The 18,499-nt window shown below is 39.2% G+C and overlaps 1 protein-coding gene across 1 annotated transcript in view; it reads left to right on the plus strand.

Annotated features, from left to right (window-relative positions):
• The window catches only part of MYCBP2 (MYC binding protein 2), a 209,398-nt gene that overhangs the window by 37,859 nt on the left and 153,040 nt on the right, over positions 1-18,499 (plus strand). Inside the window, exons 3-8 of the mRNA XM_064447372.1 lie at positions 1,393-1,608; positions 10,512-10,665; positions 12,038-12,234; positions 12,451-12,693; positions 12,972-13,043; positions 16,316-16,412. Of these exons, the coding sequence (XP_064303442.1) occupies positions 1,393-1,608; positions 10,512-10,665; positions 12,038-12,234; positions 12,451-12,693; positions 12,972-13,043; positions 16,316-16,412 (979 nt within the window). The remainder of the gene's footprint in view (positions 1-1,392; positions 1,609-10,511; positions 10,666-12,037; positions 12,235-12,450; positions 12,694-12,971; positions 13,044-16,315; positions 16,413-18,499) is intronic.

The raw sequence follows: 18,499 nt of genomic DNA on the forward strand, positions 1-18,499 counted from the left end.
TCACAGACGTATATTTCCACTCTGACCTGTTCTAATCACTGTAATATAATTCACTGTGTACTCTCCTGCCAAATGAATGTGGTCATTCACAGTACCTATCCCCTGTAAATAAAAAGAAAGAAAAAGACAAAAATCCTCCACCCTCACCACCCCCCAAGAATACAAGAAACAAATGAAAATAGCCTTGTGAAGTTGGTCATGACCCTGACTCAGTCTAGTTGAATGCTCCTCCAAGTTTTGCCTTGCATGTTCAAGCAAATTTGTCCTGTGCTCTTAACCTAGGCCTTTTTTTCCTTACGTAGTCTCTGTGCCCTCTGTCTACATTGAGGTATTAGAGGGAATTGCTTCCTCCCGTATGCCTGAAATTAAGTTTTTCATAGTCTGTGCTCAAACTAGCCTAGTCTTTGGTAGTACATAACTGAAGAGAAAATATAACCCTACTTTGGGCATTTTTTTTTGGATGGGGGGTGGGGAGCGGTGGGTCTTGTTTGTTTTTTAAGTCTACCATTCCCCTGTCCCACCTTACTGTTGCAGAAAGGGAGAGTATGGGGCAGAATTTAAAAGATGTTTTTCAAAAAATGTTTTTTCTTAGCATTTTTTCCTAAGTCAGTTGAGAGCCCAGTGAAGGATCTTCTGTGTCTTGGCAATGGCTGATGGTAGCATACCAGTAGTAGATACGAAGGAAGGGGTGGGGCTGGGTGGTGGCAGGGTAGGGCAGGGGTAGTGGTAGTTTCTGAGAACAGTTTCCTAACTCTTACTTTGTGGCTCAGGGCTTCTGAAAACAAGATGGTGTTCTCTTACTTCAGAGGCCTTGATAGACTTCTGTATTCAGTAGTTTGTCCATTAGATTTTTTTCTTTTCTAGTTGTACAAAATTATTATCCACAGTATCCTGCCATGTGAGTTTTTGAATGGTTTATATTTAATGACAAAACAACTAATGGTATTTTTCATTTCTAATATACATTAGCAAGGAGCTTAATTTTTTATTATTTGCCAATAGGTTAAAGGTAACTAGAATAACAAATAATGCATTTTAAAATCCAATAATAATAAATTAAAAAACCCCGATCCTGGTTAAGACAATAAATCCTGAATTCTGCTAGTTGTTAGGCTGTGGCACAAGTTTGGACCATTCTGTAGCCTGATCTGCTTTCAGTTTCTGTCCCAGTGTCCTCATCAAGTTAGGAGAGGTAGAGACTAAAGTCAGATAGAATATATTCTTCCTCTTCCTCCTTTCTTCTCTGCCTGAAATATAATTGGTACTTCAATAGGAAAGTTCAATCTCCAGTTTGAGAATCATTTGGTTGGCCAAAACTGAGACTGCTGAAATTACTTGTATTTAGCAAAGCTTGAAACTTCTAATGTACTTAAAACTAATCTTGTTTTTCAGACTGAAAACCTAGAGAGTACAATAACCATACCGGATATCAGATTACATAGCAACCCCTCAGCTTTTAATGTTTACTGCAATGTCCGCCATTGTGTGTTGGAGTGGCAAAAAAAGGAAGCATCTATATCTTTGGCTTCGAAGAATAGTGTACAGAGTGGGGATTCGGACAGTGATGAAGAGGAGGAATCCAAAGAGCCACCTATTAAACTTCCAAAGGCAAGTAACTGGATCCTGTTTAAAGTATGCCATGTATGTGATCTAAAGTTGGTATGTTGTTTGTGGGGAATGAAGAACAGCATTGTAAGCCAGTTGCTCAGAAAATATCTATAGTTTTATTTATGGTCCATCTAGGCCAGAATCATTTGATTTGATGAATTAGGAAGATCTATGTACCTGCCCAATAATTAATTTTAAAGTCAAATGTTAGGTAGACATTCAACTTTCACTCCTTTATAAGTACTGGTACTTGAAAATAGCCTACAGCCTCAAACATCTACAAAAAACCCTAAATAAGGCAGCTCTTACATCTGTCAGAGGCTACTAGCTGGTATGATAAAGGGTGCTTTCTCCTGCTTTACCCCCAAAAAAGAATAAATCTTTCTGCAATTGGAATTCAGTTGGTGGAGTGTTTTCTAAGATGATTTGCCAGGTATACGTGTAATTGACAGTTACTGCAATTAGTCTTACTACCTTATTTTTTTTAATCTTTCCCCGTTTTGGCTTTAGTGCCTTTTGGCACTGATAACTGTAGATAGTCACATACATTAAGATTTTGGACACTCCAGTGCAACAGTTAGGGTAATTTTTTTACTATTTACTACTTCTATGCTTATAGTAGGATTAATGGTTGAAAGTCAGAAATTATATAGGAGTTACTGATTTTTTTTCCTTAATTTTTTAAATCTGCTGATGCATTTGTTTTGTACTGTGTAACTTCTGTGCATTGTTTTGTTCATTGCTAGCTTATTAATGCTATGAATCCTGCTTCCTTTAGACTCATAAGAATAACAAAAAATCATATTCAGAAAAACTTCCCTTGTTTGTATTTGCTCTAAAAACAATACAAATACTGAATTTAAAAGGTTGTTGCAGCAGTGATTATGTAAAATGTTCTAGTTGCTTAGAATATTAGAATTTTATAGACGATTGTGTTTAGGTAGTATTATCTGAAGGGCAGAGCTGACATTCTGGAAATAGTGGTGGAGAACTGCAGAGGAACAAAAGTCAGGTAACTGCAACTTGATAACTGAAATTTCATGGTTGATAGTTGCAAAATGATGTGTAGTCAGCAGAAATAAAGTTAACATTGTTTATGACCTGCATCTGACTCCTTGTGGATTACATTAAGTGAATCAGCAAGTGCTTGTAGATGCTTAATTTGAGATTTTTAAGTAAAAGGCAATGTAGCTGTTAGCATTTATAAAGAATAGAATGGAGTTCTAAAGAGGTTTTGAAATTAAAAGAGGTTCAGAGAAGGATGAGATTTACCAGTGATATCGACCGAACACTTGCATGTGGAAACTAAAATATTGGTATTGTTAAAGGCGTTGGAGAGTTTAACAGAAAGAAACCTGGAAAAGTGGTGTAGTTTTAAAAGGTGGTGGCTTAGAAAGAATGGTATGGAAACCCTAGGTAGGAAGCTTCACTTTTCCTTTCTCAAAACAGAAGATCAGTGAGCTGTTCTGTTACATTTAATACAGCAAATATAAAATTGGTGAAAATCGGTATGCTTTCAAACTATTCATTTTTAGCAAATAATCTACAAAATATCAGAGTACAAGAGTTTTCACTGATTCAGCAATGGCTTAGATGCTTGGTACAGCCTCAGTATTTTTAATAACAATCTAGCAAATATTGGGTTGTTTAGGTCACTCTAAGGTAAGACACTTTATAATGAATTTCGCTTGCATCCGTACATTTCAAAAAGGCATCCACTTGGAGCTGTCTCACAAGTAGTAAAACTTTGAGGATAACTGTGTAAATGTCTTTGTATCCTGAATATTGGTGTTTGTCTCATGCTTTTGAGTATGGTCTGGTTCTTATGTGTAATGGACAATATTGGGTGGGGCTTAGTTTGTTAAATATAAAGACTATATATAAATATAAAGTCATTGAAGTTTCTGAGGCTTAAAATATTTACTAGACCAGTTTCTGAAAGTAATTGTTAGCTTACTGAAAAGAATACTGATGTCTTTTGAGTTTGTCAGTGAGGCAAAAGTCAGAATCATAAAAGGGTGTAACCAGAATTTGATTTTCCAGATTCTCCAGAGTTAAACAGGTGAAGTTAGTCCTTGGTGTGGTTTTTTTTATTAGTGAAAATTCTTCATTTAATTGAGAATAAGTTTAAAAACATTCTACTTTTTATGCATCTGCCCTGGTTTCAACTAGGATAGAGTTAATTTTCTTCCTAATAGCTGGTACAGTGCTGTGTTTTGAATTTAGCATGAGAATAATGTGATAACACACTGATGTTTTACTTGTTGCTATGAAGCTATACAGGGGCAGAACCCATCTGTGTTTCTGGAGTGATGGGGGTTCCCCATCTGTATTGGAGGCCAAGTGAGCCTAACCAGGAATGAGTGGCAAAAGCACCCATGGTGACTGGCCCAGAGGCTCTGTGTATCCTTGGCATCCTTGACTGCCTCAGGAGAGGGTATTTCAGGGACCCAAAAGGGTACAAGTGGGCTTTTGGTGTAGCTGCCTTGGAGATGGAGAGAATTAAACAGCTGTCTACCTTGCCTGGCCTCTCGAAGGACCCATCTGTTTTGGGGTTGCTGAAGGTCAAAGAACAACAGGTGCCGCTTGCCACTGCAACAGTGCACTGGCGGCAATATTGCACCAACTGAGACTCCCTGATTCCCATCCATGAGCTCATTCACCGCCTGGAGAGCCAAGGAGTCATCAGTAAGACCCACTCACCCTTTTATGGTCCCATATGGCATCTTCAGAAGTCTAATGGAGAGCAGAGACACAGTAGACTATCATGGCCTGAACAAGGTCACTCTGCTGCTGAGTGCTGCTGTGCCAGACATGATAGAACTTCAATACGAACTGGAGTCCAAGGCAGCCAAGTGGTATGCCTCAACTGATATTGCTAATGCATTCTTCTCAATCCCTCTGGCAGCAGAGTGCAGGCCACAGTTTGCTTTCACTTGGAGGGGTGTCCAGTACACCTGAATTTACTTTCTCAGGGGTGGAAACACACCCCTACCATTTGCCATGGACTGATCCATACTGCAGAAGCTCCAGAACACCTTCAGTACGTTGATGACAACATTGTGTGAGGCAACACAGCAGAACACACCTTTTTGAGAAAGGGAGGAAGATAGTCCAAATCCTTCTGAAAGCTGGTTTTGCCATAAAACAAAATAAGGTGAAGGGACCTGCACAAGAGATCCAGTTCTTAGGAATCAAATGGCAAGATGGACGTCATCAGATCCTAATGGATGTGATCAATAAAATAACAGCCATATGTCCACCAACTGCAAAAAGGAGACCGAAGCTTTTTTAGGCGTTGTGGGTTTTGGAGAATGCTTATTCCAAATTACAGTCTGATCGTAAGCCCTCTCTACAAGTGATCCAGAAGAAGAATGATTTCAAACGGGGCACTGAGCAATGACAAGCCTTTGAACAGATTAAACGAGAAATAGTTCATGCAGTAGCCCTTGGGCCAGTCTGTGCAGGACAAGATGTAAAGAATGTGCTCTACACTGCAGCTGGGGTGAATGGCCCTATCTGGAGCCTCTGGCAAGAAAGCACAAGGGGAGACCTGAGGTTGACCTCTAGGGTTTTGGAGTCGGGGATACAGAGGGTCTGAAGACAGCTATACTCAAACTGAGTAAGATATTGGTGGCATATGAAGGGGTTCGACCTGCTTCAGAAGTGGTTGGTACTGAGGCACAGTTGCTCCTGGCACCCCGACTGCCAGTGCTGGGCTGGATGTTCAAAGGAAACCGATGCTACATGGAGTACATGAGTTGCACTGATCACCCAGTGGGCTTGAGTAGGAAACCCCAGGTGCCCAGGAATCTTGGAAGTGATCATGGAGTGGCCAGAAGGCAAAGACTCTGGAATATCACCAGAGAAGGAGGTGCTGAGGAAGCCCCACTGTATAACAAACTGCCAGAAAATGAGAAGCAATATGCCCTGTTCGCTGATGGGTCCTGTCGCCTTGTGGGAAAGCACCGTAGATGGAAGGCTGCTGTATGGAGTCCTATATGACAAGTTGCAGAAACTGCTGAAGGAGAAGGTGAATCGAGCCAGTTTGCAGAGGTAAAGGCCATCCAGCTGGCCTTAGACATTGCTGAATGGGAAAAGCGACCAGTGCTCTATCTCTATACTGACTCCTGGATGGTGGCAAATGCCCTGTGGGGCTGGCTGCAGCAGTGGAAGCAAAGCAACTGGCAGCGCAGAGGCAAACCCATTTGGGCTGTTGCATAGTGGCAAGATATTGCTGCCCGGGTAGAGAACCTGGTTGTAAAGGTACGTCATGTGGATGCTCACGTCCCCAAGAGTCGGGCCACTGAAGAATGTCAGAACAACCAGCAGGTGGATCAGGCTGCCAAGATTGAAGTGGCTGAGGTGGATCTGGACTGGCAGCATAAGGGTGAATTATTTCTAGCTCGGTGGGCCCATGACACCTCAGGCCATCAAGGGAGAGATGCAGCATACAGGTGGGCTCGTGATCGAGGGGTAGACTTGACCATGGATGCGATTGCACAGGCTATCCATGAATGTGAAAAGCAGGTAGAGCCTCTGTGGTATGGGAGGCGATGGCTGAAATATAAATATGGGGAAGCTTGGCATATTGACTATATCACACTCCCACAAACCCATCAAGACAAGCACCATGTGCTTACAATGGTAGAAGCAACTACCGGCTGGCTGGAAACATATCCTGTCCCCCACACCACTGCCCTGAACACTATCCTGTGCCTGGAAAAACAAGTCTTAATGGTGACATGGCACCCCAGAGAGAACAGAGTCAGACAGTGGGACTCATTTCTGAAACAACCTCATAGACACCTGGGCCAAAGAGCACGGCATTGAGTGGGTGTATCACATCCCCCTGTCATGCACCAGCCTCTGGGAAAATCGAGTGATAAAATGGACTGTTAAAGACAACACTGAGAGTGATGACATTTAAACATTGGGATACATGTTTAGCAAAGGCCTCCTGGTTAGTCAACACCAGGGGATCTGCCAGTTGAGCTGAGCCTGCCTAGTCAGAACTTTTACATACTGTGGTAGGAGATAAAGTAGTGCGCATAAAAAAAAAATATGCTGGGGAAGACAATCTGAGTTACTCCTGCCTCGGGCAAAGGCGAACCCTTCTGTGAGATTGCTTTTGCTCAAGGACATAGTGTACTTGGTGGGTGATGCGGAAGGATGGGGAATTCTAATGTGTACCTCAAGGGGATTTGATTCTGGATGAGAATAGCGAGTGATTTGAACTGTGTGATGTTAATTGCTATACCATACTCTGTCATCAGTTCTGTGGTTGCTATATGCCATATCAATGGTATTACATAAGAATCGTCCAGATTAAGGAAGAATGAACTTTGGTGAAACTGAGCAAAGTGCAGCGGTGATGCAACCAGAACTGACTTCAGCATGCAACAATCCAACACCGTACATTGTGTCTCCTGCCCTGAAAGGCTATTATGACAGATGGAGCCCAAAGTCATGGACTAAAGGAACCCAATGGATGTTTTAGAGGCATGGCCCATAGACCAAGGGAGTAATATCTGTGTGTATGTATCAAAAGGCAGAAAAAGTGGTGGTGATTAATTGGAATGTATTGGAAAGTGTGGGACCTGGGCATGGCAACATGATATAGAATAAGGGGCGGATACTGTCCTGGTTTTCTGTGAGCTAGAGTTAATTTTCTTCCTAGTAGCTGGTATAGTGCTGTGTTTTGGATTTAGCATGAGAATAATGTTGATGACACGCTGATGTTTGAGTTGTTGCTAAGCAGTGCTTGTACTAAGTTAAGGACTTTTCAACTTCCCGTGCTCTGTCAGCGAGGAGGTGCCCAAGAAGCCGAGAGGGAGCACAGCCAGGACAGCTGACCCAAACTGGCCAAAGGGATATTCCATACCATATGATGTCATGCTCAGTATATAAACTGAGGGAGTTGGCCAGGGGAGGGGGTGGGCAGTGATCGCAGCTCAGGGACTGGCTGGGCATCAGTTGGCAGACTGTGAGCAGTTGCATCACTTGTTTTTCCTGGGTTTTGTGTCTGTCCTTCCCCACCGCTTGTTTTCCTTTTCATTGTAATTTATTATTTTTATTTTATTTCAATTATAAAACTGTTCTTATATCAACCCACAAGTTTTCTTACTTTTGCTCTTCAGATTCTGTCTGCCATCGCCCCCGGCTGGGGGAGGGTGAGACAGGGGCTGTGAGATGCTTGGTTGCCAAATGGGGTTAAGCCACAACAGCATCTTAGGTGTTATAGTGAATTATCTGGTCGTCTTAATCTTAAACTTGAGGAAGTCATGTTTGTTAGAGCTTTTACTTTGAATATATTTTGGAACTAAAAGTTGTCCTATGCAGTTTCTATAAGAAGATTGAGAACAGTTGGTTTTAACAAATGTTAAGAGACACAATTTGCTGTTCTTCAGATATTGGCACAATAAAGTTTGTATTTTGGTTGTGTTAAGACAGTTTAGTAACTTGCTTTGATACCTTTAAATTTTTGGATTTACATGGAAAATTTGCCTTTGACTTATTTATTCAGTACCTTATTTATTCAGTACCTTTGCTGATGATGGGGAATGTTTTCTGCTTGAAATTGATCAGATTCAGTTCTACTGATTTGATTTGCAGTTCCCCCCCTCCCCCCGCAATATTAAACTTAACACTGGCTCTGTACTAGAAGGAACAAATGCTGGATTAAGGTGGGTTTAACTGACTAAATACTCTTTGTTCCTCTAGTGGCATACGTTTTGCTGTGTAGTTAATAAGCTTAAGCAAAAATGAAAACTTGAAAGTTGTGACAAAAAAGAATAATAATTACTCCCTTTAGAAACTGACTTCAAGTCTTTTAAAATTCCTTAGGAGAATGTGTTACCTGTGTAAAGTATTTTTTGTAAGTCTCTAATATCTATATAAATTAATGCAGAGGTTTAACTATACAGAGTATTGTGGATTCTTAAATATAGAAGTGCGGGATTTGGGCAATTATGAGAGAGGGAAGACAAAGGAAATAAAACAGTAGTCTAAGTAAGATTTCTTGAAGAAATTGGGTTTTGGAGGAATTAATTATGGATCATAATGTCTGCATCCAGGCTAGAATTTTGTGTATTCTTTGTAAGGTGGGAGTAGGCTTTTGATCTGAAATCTCAAAGGTGTTGCAAGGGGAACAGGGAGATGGTTGCATGGAGAGCATCAGTAAGAGCTGGCAGGTGGTGACACAGAGACTGAGGCTGCAGGAGTACTTGTTTTGGCTCAGATACCCTTCAGAGAGCTGCGAGAACAAGTTTAAGATGTGCAAAGAACTGTTTGCTTATTCTGACTTTCAGTACACAGTCTGAAGGAGTTGAGAGAGATACCCACAGTATACGTATTATATATACTTACATCTGTGAATATTAAGGTGAAGAGCCCTGTTTGAAGAAACCTACCCAGTCTGTTGATCTCAGATACTAAAAAAGTCATCCCAAAACCTGTGCAGATCAGGAAAAACCCCTGCAGAACTATCCATTGTTGATTCCTACTGTAGTGGAAGTTCACCAAATTATTTTCTCCACTGTGGTAGGTTCACTCTTTCCTCTAGCTGCATCTGTCATCTGCTAGATGAGGTCTCCAGTCTGGAGATTGAGAAGTTTATTCTGTTTTTCCTAGTGTGTCTCAGAGATACTATCACTGAAAAGAAAGGATATTTCTAAAAATGTACTACAGTGTGTATTTTATTCTTTAGCCTACAAGATGATGCTGAGTTTTGGATCCTGGAAAAACCATCTGTGCTGTTATTTTGTTGGCAGTTTTTTTTATTCCCCATAGATTTCATGCATGTATTTTCCTTCGCTCCAGTGAAGATATGAAATGTAAAGTGTAATTTGCAGGAAAAATACTGTTGAAGACTTGATTATGTTTCTGTTCTTCCTCCAAAAATCAAATGGGCGGTAAAATAACTTCTGAAAGACAGGAATCAAAATAAGTTGAATGACAGCAAAGACAGTTACAAGGCGTGCAGTAGAACTCATAGCCATGAGAATAGATCTGTTTCAAGCATGAGTAACGGTACCCTTAATTTTATTTTCGCATTTCAGCCTTTTTCCGTTGATTTTACTCGGGGTGAATCTATAGTAAACACTCTAGACATTGGGGATTACATAGTGACGTTTTGAAGATATGGTTGCTTATTTGTGATGAGTTAACCCTGTTCATTCCTCTTTTGTCCTCATCATTATTACGTACTGAGCTTGAGAAGGAAGTGACAGGGAACAGTCAGTGGAGAGAAGCATAACTGTAATCTCAGAGTATTCAGGAATGCTAAAAAGGGAAACTTAGGAGTGGCTGTAGCAGCGCTCTTACAGATGTATTAGTTGGGATAATGCATGTCTGTGATGAGTACATATGGAGTTTTCATGACAAGTAATTGATCTTTATTTTTTATATTGTCACAAGAGCAATCTCAGAGGCTTTGGAGGGGAAAATACTAGTGCTGCCAGTATCAGCTGTCAATTGTGTTGTTACTCAAGTTGGGAAGTCAGGTTGCAAGCCAATTCTAGCTTGCTGGTTCACATTAAAGAGTAAGGGAAAAAAAAAAAAAGAGAGGTCTGTCAAAGTGTGAACTCGATAGAAATTAGAACGGCTCAGAGGCACAGTTTGTCTTCCATAGTCCAAAAAAATTTTAAGTTCCCTTATTTTTTCAGGAAACTATTACTCTGCTTAGATATGGTCTTCATATAGTGACGTTACTTCTGTGTAATATTTGCTAGTACAGTTGTAGGTGGGTTCTTGATTTTTATTCATTTGAATTACCATTGTATTCTGTATTACATTTTTGTTATTCAAAATAACTGTTCTCTAAACATTGGGATAGATCTTGACTGGTGAAGATGCAAAAATATTATATTAAAGGATATTCTGAAATATCTATATTTCTTTAGATCATTGAAGTTGGATTATGTGAAGTCTTTGAACTGATAAAGGAGACAAGATTTTCCCATCCATCCTTGTGTCTCAGGAGCCTACAAGCCCTACTTAATGTGCTCCAGGGCCAGCAACCAGAAGGTCTGCAATCAGAGCCCCCTGAAGTCCTAGGTAATATCTCATCTTTTACTCCATTTGTATTAATATATATCTGTTATTGTACTGGACAGAAGAAAATGGTTCCTAGCAAGTATTTGTGAGATAGTAACATGCTAGTTCACAACAAAGTGACTTCATTCTAGAGTGTGAACTCCTTATGGTATATGTAACTAGTACTTTCTCAGCATTAATCTTTTGTAGAACAGGAATGCTGGTGGATAAACGTATATATGTAAAAAAAGGTAATATTTTGTTGCTGTGTAATGCAGAGTTTCACTGAAACATAGTGAACGTTACAACCTTACAAATTGTGATTCATTTGTCTTACTGAAGCTATAAAATACTTGGTCTTACTGGAAAGAAGGTAGTTCTACAGTGAACAACTCTTGTGATCTGCTGTTGTAATCTATAGCGTAGCTATTTAATGTTGTAATTTATATCAAGTTGCTAAATGAGGTGTCAGAATTCTTGCTTTTATTTCCACTGACCATCCAAAAGTTTTCCTGAATATTCATTTTGCTATTAATGATGTTGAAAATAAAAGTTGAACTCCTGATGGCTTTGTATGATTGATTATGTCCTTTAAGTTAAAATCCAATTACCTTTTGTGAATTCATAGTTTTTGCTGGTTTATGGAACTGCAAGGAAGGCTAGGCTTGTAGCATCTGCTGTTTAAGAATAATTAAAAAAAAACCATCTGAAGACCTTTTATGTATATTTTCCTATTTTACGGCTCAACAGTATTCTGCTTCCAAAGATGATAGTAATTTGCTACAGAAACTTTTCATTTGTATTCATACACAGAGTATTAAAAAGCTACAAAGAAGGCTTTGTTTTGATTACTGCCTTAGTGATTATTTGTATATACTCTCAAAAAAATTGAGGTGGATTTCTTTTCATAACCTTGATTGCTACAGATATTCAGCTGCTAAACAGGGCTTGAAAAGAGGCATACAATCGAAATAATTTTCAAGATATGATTTGAAATGCTTGTTTCTGAGAAAAATGATGTGCTACAACTTAGATAAGGTTGTTTAAGACCTACACATCATCTCAGTGATGAGGTAGACTGAATAGGCAGGTAAAGTCACTCCTTCTGGCCCATTTCTTACTGATGTGTTCCACTGTAACAGAAGGATTTAGTTTTTCTTGTTCTCTGGCCATTGTGGTTATCAAGACTCAACGTTTTCTGGCTGAAAAAGAATGAAGAGTTAAGGATGTCATAGGCATATTTAAGTGGGATGTTTTCTGTCTGAAAATATGGCTGAACTTAATGGCTGAGGAAAGATATATCATGTTTTGTAAGTTTGATTTCCCATCGACTTGCAGATTGCTTGGTATGATTTTGTGTCTTGTCTATGTAATTGCTGTGTTTTATCTGCAGAATCCCTGTTCCAGCTTCTTCTGGAGATAACTGTCCGTAGCACGGGAATGAATGACAGTACTGGGCAGTCCTTGACAGCACTTTCCTGCGCTTGCCTCTTCAGTTTGGTAGCTGCATGGGGAGAGACGGGAAGAACGTTGCAAGCAATCTCTGCTATCCTCACCAATAATGGCAGCCATGCTTGTCAGACTATTCAGGTCTTGCACTAAAACTTCTCTGTATGTGGGAATTTCTGTAAATAATGTGTACATGAGTTCTGAGATGATCTGTTGTGTAAATTCAGTTAACTCTTTTCCCCCTCGTTATTTTTGAGATGAGTAGATATTTCTTTTGAGTTGGAGATAGAACAGAAAATACCACATATAAAAAATAGTCATGTTTTTCACTCATTCACTATTTGTTCTACTGTTTAGGTGCCTACCATTTTAAACTCTCTTCAGCGGAGCGTACAGGCAGTTCTGGTGGGCAAAATCCAAATCCAGGACTGGTTCAGTAACGGGATAAAGAAGGCAGCCTTGATGCACAAATGGCCATTGAAAGAAATATCTGTAGATGAGGATGACCAGTGCCTACTTCAGAGTGATGGTTTTTTTCTCTATCTCTTATGTAAAGATGGACTTTACAAAATCGGCTCTGGATATAGTGGGACAGTGAGGGTAATGTCTTTTATTCTTATCCGATGAAGATAGTTAATTTTTTTAACTTAACTTTTATGATGTCCTGTTTCTATTGAGAATCTTTTCTAGCTTACCTGTGGTCAGTTCTTTTACAGTTTCTCTAAATTTTTCTGATTTCTGTGAGAATTTTACAGCATTTTCTTAAAATTTTCACTTCCCAATATGGTTGAAGACATTGTTATTTAGACGGTAAATGGTTATGTGTAAAAATTGTCACTCTAATATTTGTTAATAGATTGGAGTTTTTTGCTTTTCAGGGCCATATATACAATTCTACATCCCGCATCAAAAGCAGAAAGGAAAAAAAGTCTTGGTTAGGCTATGCTCAGGTAGGTGAATAATTAAAACATAAAACGTGCACTGGAACCCCCCCCCAATTCCTCATGAGTAATTTAAGTAGACTTTGGCTTAGAGTAAGTTTACAGGGTTATTGTATTGTTCCTTTGGCTTTAGTTAGAAAAATGAGTCTTTGGTACTGACTTTTAAGTTGTGGAAGATAAGGGGCATCTGAAGGTACTGGCTAATAGAAAGGAGTAATGAAAAGTGTCGTTGATTTGTGTTGTCACTGTAAAGGCTTTCTGAAAATGTGATGGTTTAATATGTAAATGTATGGATTGTGTAGTCAATTGATATGTGCTTCTTAAAGAGTGAAGTTGGTGGATGTAAAATTGTGCTGTTACAACAAAACAGTGTAAAAATACTTGAAATACCTATTTATGAAAATAAATTTATTTTGAAACATTTGCAGTAAAATAAGGAAGTGCTGTTTTGGTTGGGGGAGGATGTAGGGTGTGTAGATCATAAGTAGAGATAATTGTTGACATTACCACTGCAGAGTTAACTATATTTGGATGTTTTGGTTTTTTTAGAGTTAGTTTCTGGAATATTGGCCACCTTTTCTTATACCTTTGCCATTCATTATAAAAATAGCGTGTTTTTTTAGAATCCTGTTATTACCACTGAGTGCTCTCTCTTTCTTTCAAAAACCTCCCCAACCCTTAATATAACCAAAAACCCCCCAAACCCCAAAATTTAAATATTTGGGAACAATGGATTTGCTTCATTTAACTACTGAGCAGTTTTCGTTGTATATTTACTGAGTGATCTCATTATCCCAGTGAGAAATTAAGTGTGTTCCTTGCCATGCTTTTGAAGTGAAATTGTTCATTGCTGTCTTGGTTTCAGCTGGGATAGAGTTAATTTTCTTCCTAGTAGCTGGTATAGTGCTGTGTTTTGGATTTGTGCTGAAAACAGCGTTGGTAATACAGGGATGCCTTAGTTACTGCTGAGCAGTGCTTACACAGAGTCAAGGAATTTTCTGCTTCTCATACCACCCACCAGTGAGGAGGCTGGGTGGGGGTGCACAAGATGTTGGGAGAGGGCACAGCCAGGAGGCTGAGCAAAGGGATGTCCCATACCATACGATGTCATGCTCCACATGGGGGAAGAAGGAAGGCAGGGACGTTCAGTTATGGCATTTTGTCTTCCCAAGCCAAGTGGCTGTGTGGTGCTTAGTTGCTGGCTGGGATTAAACCATGATAATTACAACTATATATTCTATTATCACAGTTAATCTGGTTTTGTTTGGTGTTAAAACAAATAGATCCGCAAAAGGTATACTGGTGCAATACAAATGTGAGTGGATGCATTCTTTCAGAACCCTGTTTTATCAGTTTGGAAAGGAATAGGATCCATACAGTTTCACAATATAGAGTTACACATTCGGACTTTCTGTACATAGCTATAAACATACTTGATGTTCTTCTCTGAGTGCTTGTACAGGTGTATGCACTCACACAGTGACTGTGCCAAAAGGTATTGCTAGCTGGAAGAATGCCACTCTAGGGATGTTTTTATCAGAAGATACGTAAGTTGTACTTATTGCTAAGTATGTGTCTGTAAAAGAGGTGAGATGGGCCCTCAGCCTCATTTCCCTTCAGGTGCTTGGTTAAGTCAGCTCAAATTCAAGTGGTTTTTCTTACCTCATCATGTATGTTATTTTAGACTGAAGCTTTTCTATCTACTTCAGTGCTCTTTACTTATTTTTCCTAGTTTGTGTGGGTTTGGTTTTTTTCATTTGACAGATATTTATTTACCCAGGAAAATTCAAGTAGTTTAGATGGAAGGAAAAAGGTTGGTTGGATTTTTCTGTTGTTGTTGGATGATTGTAATGAGGGTTTCAGAGCCTTTGATAAATTAAGATATTCTGAGGTTAAGCCTTAGTGACTTCCCTGTGAAATGAATCTATTCTTAGATGTATATAATCCCCACCTGAGGCCAGTCATGCTTCAAGCAAGTGCAAGCCATTGTCATATCTCCTGCTATGACACTGCTGTTGTCAGAATCATTACTTAGTCATTACTCATATTGGCCTCTGCAGCCCTCCTGTAGGTGAATACTGCTTTGCTTGGCTTCAGTCACCTTGAATGAGTATGTTCATGCCCTTAAGTAATCCTTTTCCTTCCTGTAGCTGCTTTTGTAGCAGAAGTGCTTTCTAAGTGTAAATTCCCCAGCTGTGTTTCTACTCTGCTCCCTCAGTCTTTGAAGGGTTCACAGGCGTTGTAGGATTGGAAAAGGTACGAGAGCAAAGTTGCTCTACTGCTTCTCTTACGGATCTGCGCACATTGTGCAAGCGAGTACTTATGCAACATATCCAGTTTAAGCTAAAGCAAAACTTATTTGACTGTGTTTGTTTAAAAGTCAAAATTTTAGGTGTGAACAATAAACCTCAAATGCGAATTTCATGTAGGCAAATTTTTTACTGATAAACCTTCTAAACTGGTGACTGAATCAAACCTTTAAAAACTGTATACATATGAACAGAGAGGATACTATTTTGGGATACCAAAGGAGAATTCTTGTTGTGGGCTGCTGACCAGAATAGGTAATTTTGGGGATGTGAAGGTATTCTGCACGTGGAGAAACAGAAAGAGGAAATCATTAGTACTGAATATCTCCCTTTCCCTAGGTTTGGTTAGGAGTTGGGAGGTGAGCAGTGTAAGAACTCACTGTATGTAACCTTGTGTCATGGCTGCTGTCACCAAAATCACTGTACGCTTTGCGAGAATTTCTTTGAAGAGCTCAGAATAAACACATGGAATATCGTTAGTGTGGGAGTCTTAGTAGTTAATTACAGTTTTGGAAAATTATCTACTTTTTAATGCACATATTCATTAACAATAACTCTTCTACGCAGCACAATACATGTATGTCCTTCCTGGAATCCCTGTGAATCTTTGATTTGCGAAGTGGGGACAGGAACATTGGTTTTTACCGAGTCTGTGGCCTTTAGCTGTAATTGTATACACATACGAAGAACAGTTACTATGTGTGTCTTCAGAAGCTATATACAAGCTTCAGCATGCTGAGCTACAGCATGTAGAAAGTGTGGAGGAAGGGGGTAAAATTTCCTTTTTCTATTGCAGAATTTGATTAGTGGAAAAAAGTTGATTATCAGAATGAAGCAAACTTCATGTAAAAGGTTTCCAAAATTTTTAAACAATACCTAAAATAATGACTGCATTTTTTTTACTTTTGTCAATATCCTTTGATGCATTTAAGTATATTTTCATACCAATATATATTTTCTTACTCTTACCAGGGTTATTTATTATATAGAGATGTGAATAATCACAGTATGACAGCTGTAAGAATAAACCCTGAAACTCTGGAACAAGACGGTACAGTTGCTTTGCCAGGTATGAATCTCCAGATATGAGAAGATGGTTATAGTTTATTGTTTACATGTTATGTATTTTGGGGTAAGCAGAAGAGAAATTTGGATAGGTTTTTGAGATCACAAAGAGACTGCTTTTTTATGACTGGTTTGCTGCATTAGACCAGCTGCAGTATTTCATTCAGAGGTGTTACATCTTACTCTAACGGCTGGAAGAATATTGCAACATTTTAGAATGCGTGGTCACCTTAATTTAAAGACTCCAAGAGCTAAACTGCTAATGAACACTGACGGACCATGCTTCTGTTGTTTAAATTGTTGGTGGTTTTTTTTATTTGTTTGGGATTTTTTTTTTAAGTTTTGGTTTTGTTTGGGTGGTGGTGTTTTGGTTTGTTTTGTTATTGCGGTGTGGGTTGTTTTTTTTTTTTCCAGAGAAGTCTCATAACTTGAGTCTCTGTTTAGAAAATTAGGGTGTACCTGGAACGTGCTTTAATGGCCTCCTGGTGAAACACCTCTGTTCTTACCCACTCACATAAACAGTAGAAGGGCAGAAGAATATCTTTTGGTCAAACAATGGCAGGCTTATTCTGTAGATCAGAAGAAAGATTTTGTGTTGTAGCCTGACATAAACAAGAAGGTGCTGACTGAAACTTCAGAAGAAGTCTCAAGGCTTTTTGTATTTCAAGCACAAACAGCAATTTTTGAAACAAACTAGGAATGTAGAATCTAGTCTATGCAACTTTCTGCAAGTCATTAAAATGTGGATGTCTGTTTAAGCTGCTTGGTCTTTGTTGGGGCTCTATGAGATATTTGAGTAAGAGCACAAAGACCTGGCAAATTGCCTTGTAAATTTTTTTTTCCACTTTCTTCACCTCAATGCAGCTTCTTCAACCAGTAGCATCCTTTGAGGTCCTTAATTATGTTACCATTGGTAAACAAATCAGTGCTCCTCACGCAACTCTTGAGACACTTGAGCAGGTTTGAAGTCTACGCTTCTGAGCTGTTAGCTTTCTTTTGAAATCTGCGACAAGTGTCATTCTGCAAGATAGGCTTGTGTTTAAACTATGAAAAGGCACAAATTAAACTAGTATGCCTTCTAAACAAAAATGTATTAATGTTTCAGTGCAAAAGCAAATCTTATAACTCTGGGAATACCCATTCAGAAATTCCTGAAACTATTTCACACAGTTGTATTTCGTATGGTGTGTGATAGTGTCAAGGATGCTAGATGTTCTTCATAACTACTGCCCTTTGTATTTCAGCCCTTGAACTTTGCGGGTTTACTTTTTGCAATTCTACACATTTACCTCAGTTTTATATTGTGAGCAGAAATGGCCTTGTTCTTCTGGCTAGGACAAATTCAAAGGGGTCCACTTCTGGTTATTTCTGTTTCCTATTAGAAGGAAAGGAATGAAGGTGGGGGGAAGGTATGCAACCTATCCTGAGGAAACCTGAGTAGGTACATAACTCTGAATAGTAGTGGCTGCCCCACTGTAGCCTTAATAATGACTTGCAGCATGTTGTAGTTCAGAAGAACCACACCGGATACAACTAGAGGGCAGTAACCTTGCTAACAGCTGAACCCTGATATGACTCCCAACTATTTCCTCCTAGTTGGTATGGTATTCAGAAATGGCTCTAGCGGAGTTAATCTCTCTCAAATGCCTGGGTTGGTGATAATGCATTTAAGTAAGGTATTTGTATTTATTCATACAGGAATGTGTAGGAGATTAGGAGTTCATTAGGAGTTGACCCTAGCTAGAAGTCATGTGACCTTAGAAAACTCAGTGAACTATGGAACATAATCTTCTCCTTTCTCAGACAGTAGGATCAACCAGCTTCTTGAAACCATAAACTTCTATTTCAAAGGGCAGTCTTTCCACTGTGATAGATGATCTAGCAAATCTGACAATGTATCTGGAACTACCAGACTGTGTGTCAACATTCTTGTATCTAATGCCTTTGCCAAGCTTCATACACTGTCCTTGAGCTGTGGATCTGTCTTCCCAGTCCAAATATCATAAAAGAATCCCTGAGTTCTTTGAGATTTTCTAGGTGATTGGACCTGAATTTACAGAGCAAGTTTTCGTCTTGACCATTTCTTAACAG

Source organism: Phalacrocorax carbo, chromosome 1 (assembly GCF_963921805.1).
Source record: "Phalacrocorax carbo chromosome 1, bPhaCar2.1, whole genome shotgun sequence".
Taxonomy (NCBI): Eukaryota; Metazoa; Chordata; class Aves; order Suliformes; family Phalacrocoracidae; genus Phalacrocorax; species Phalacrocorax carbo.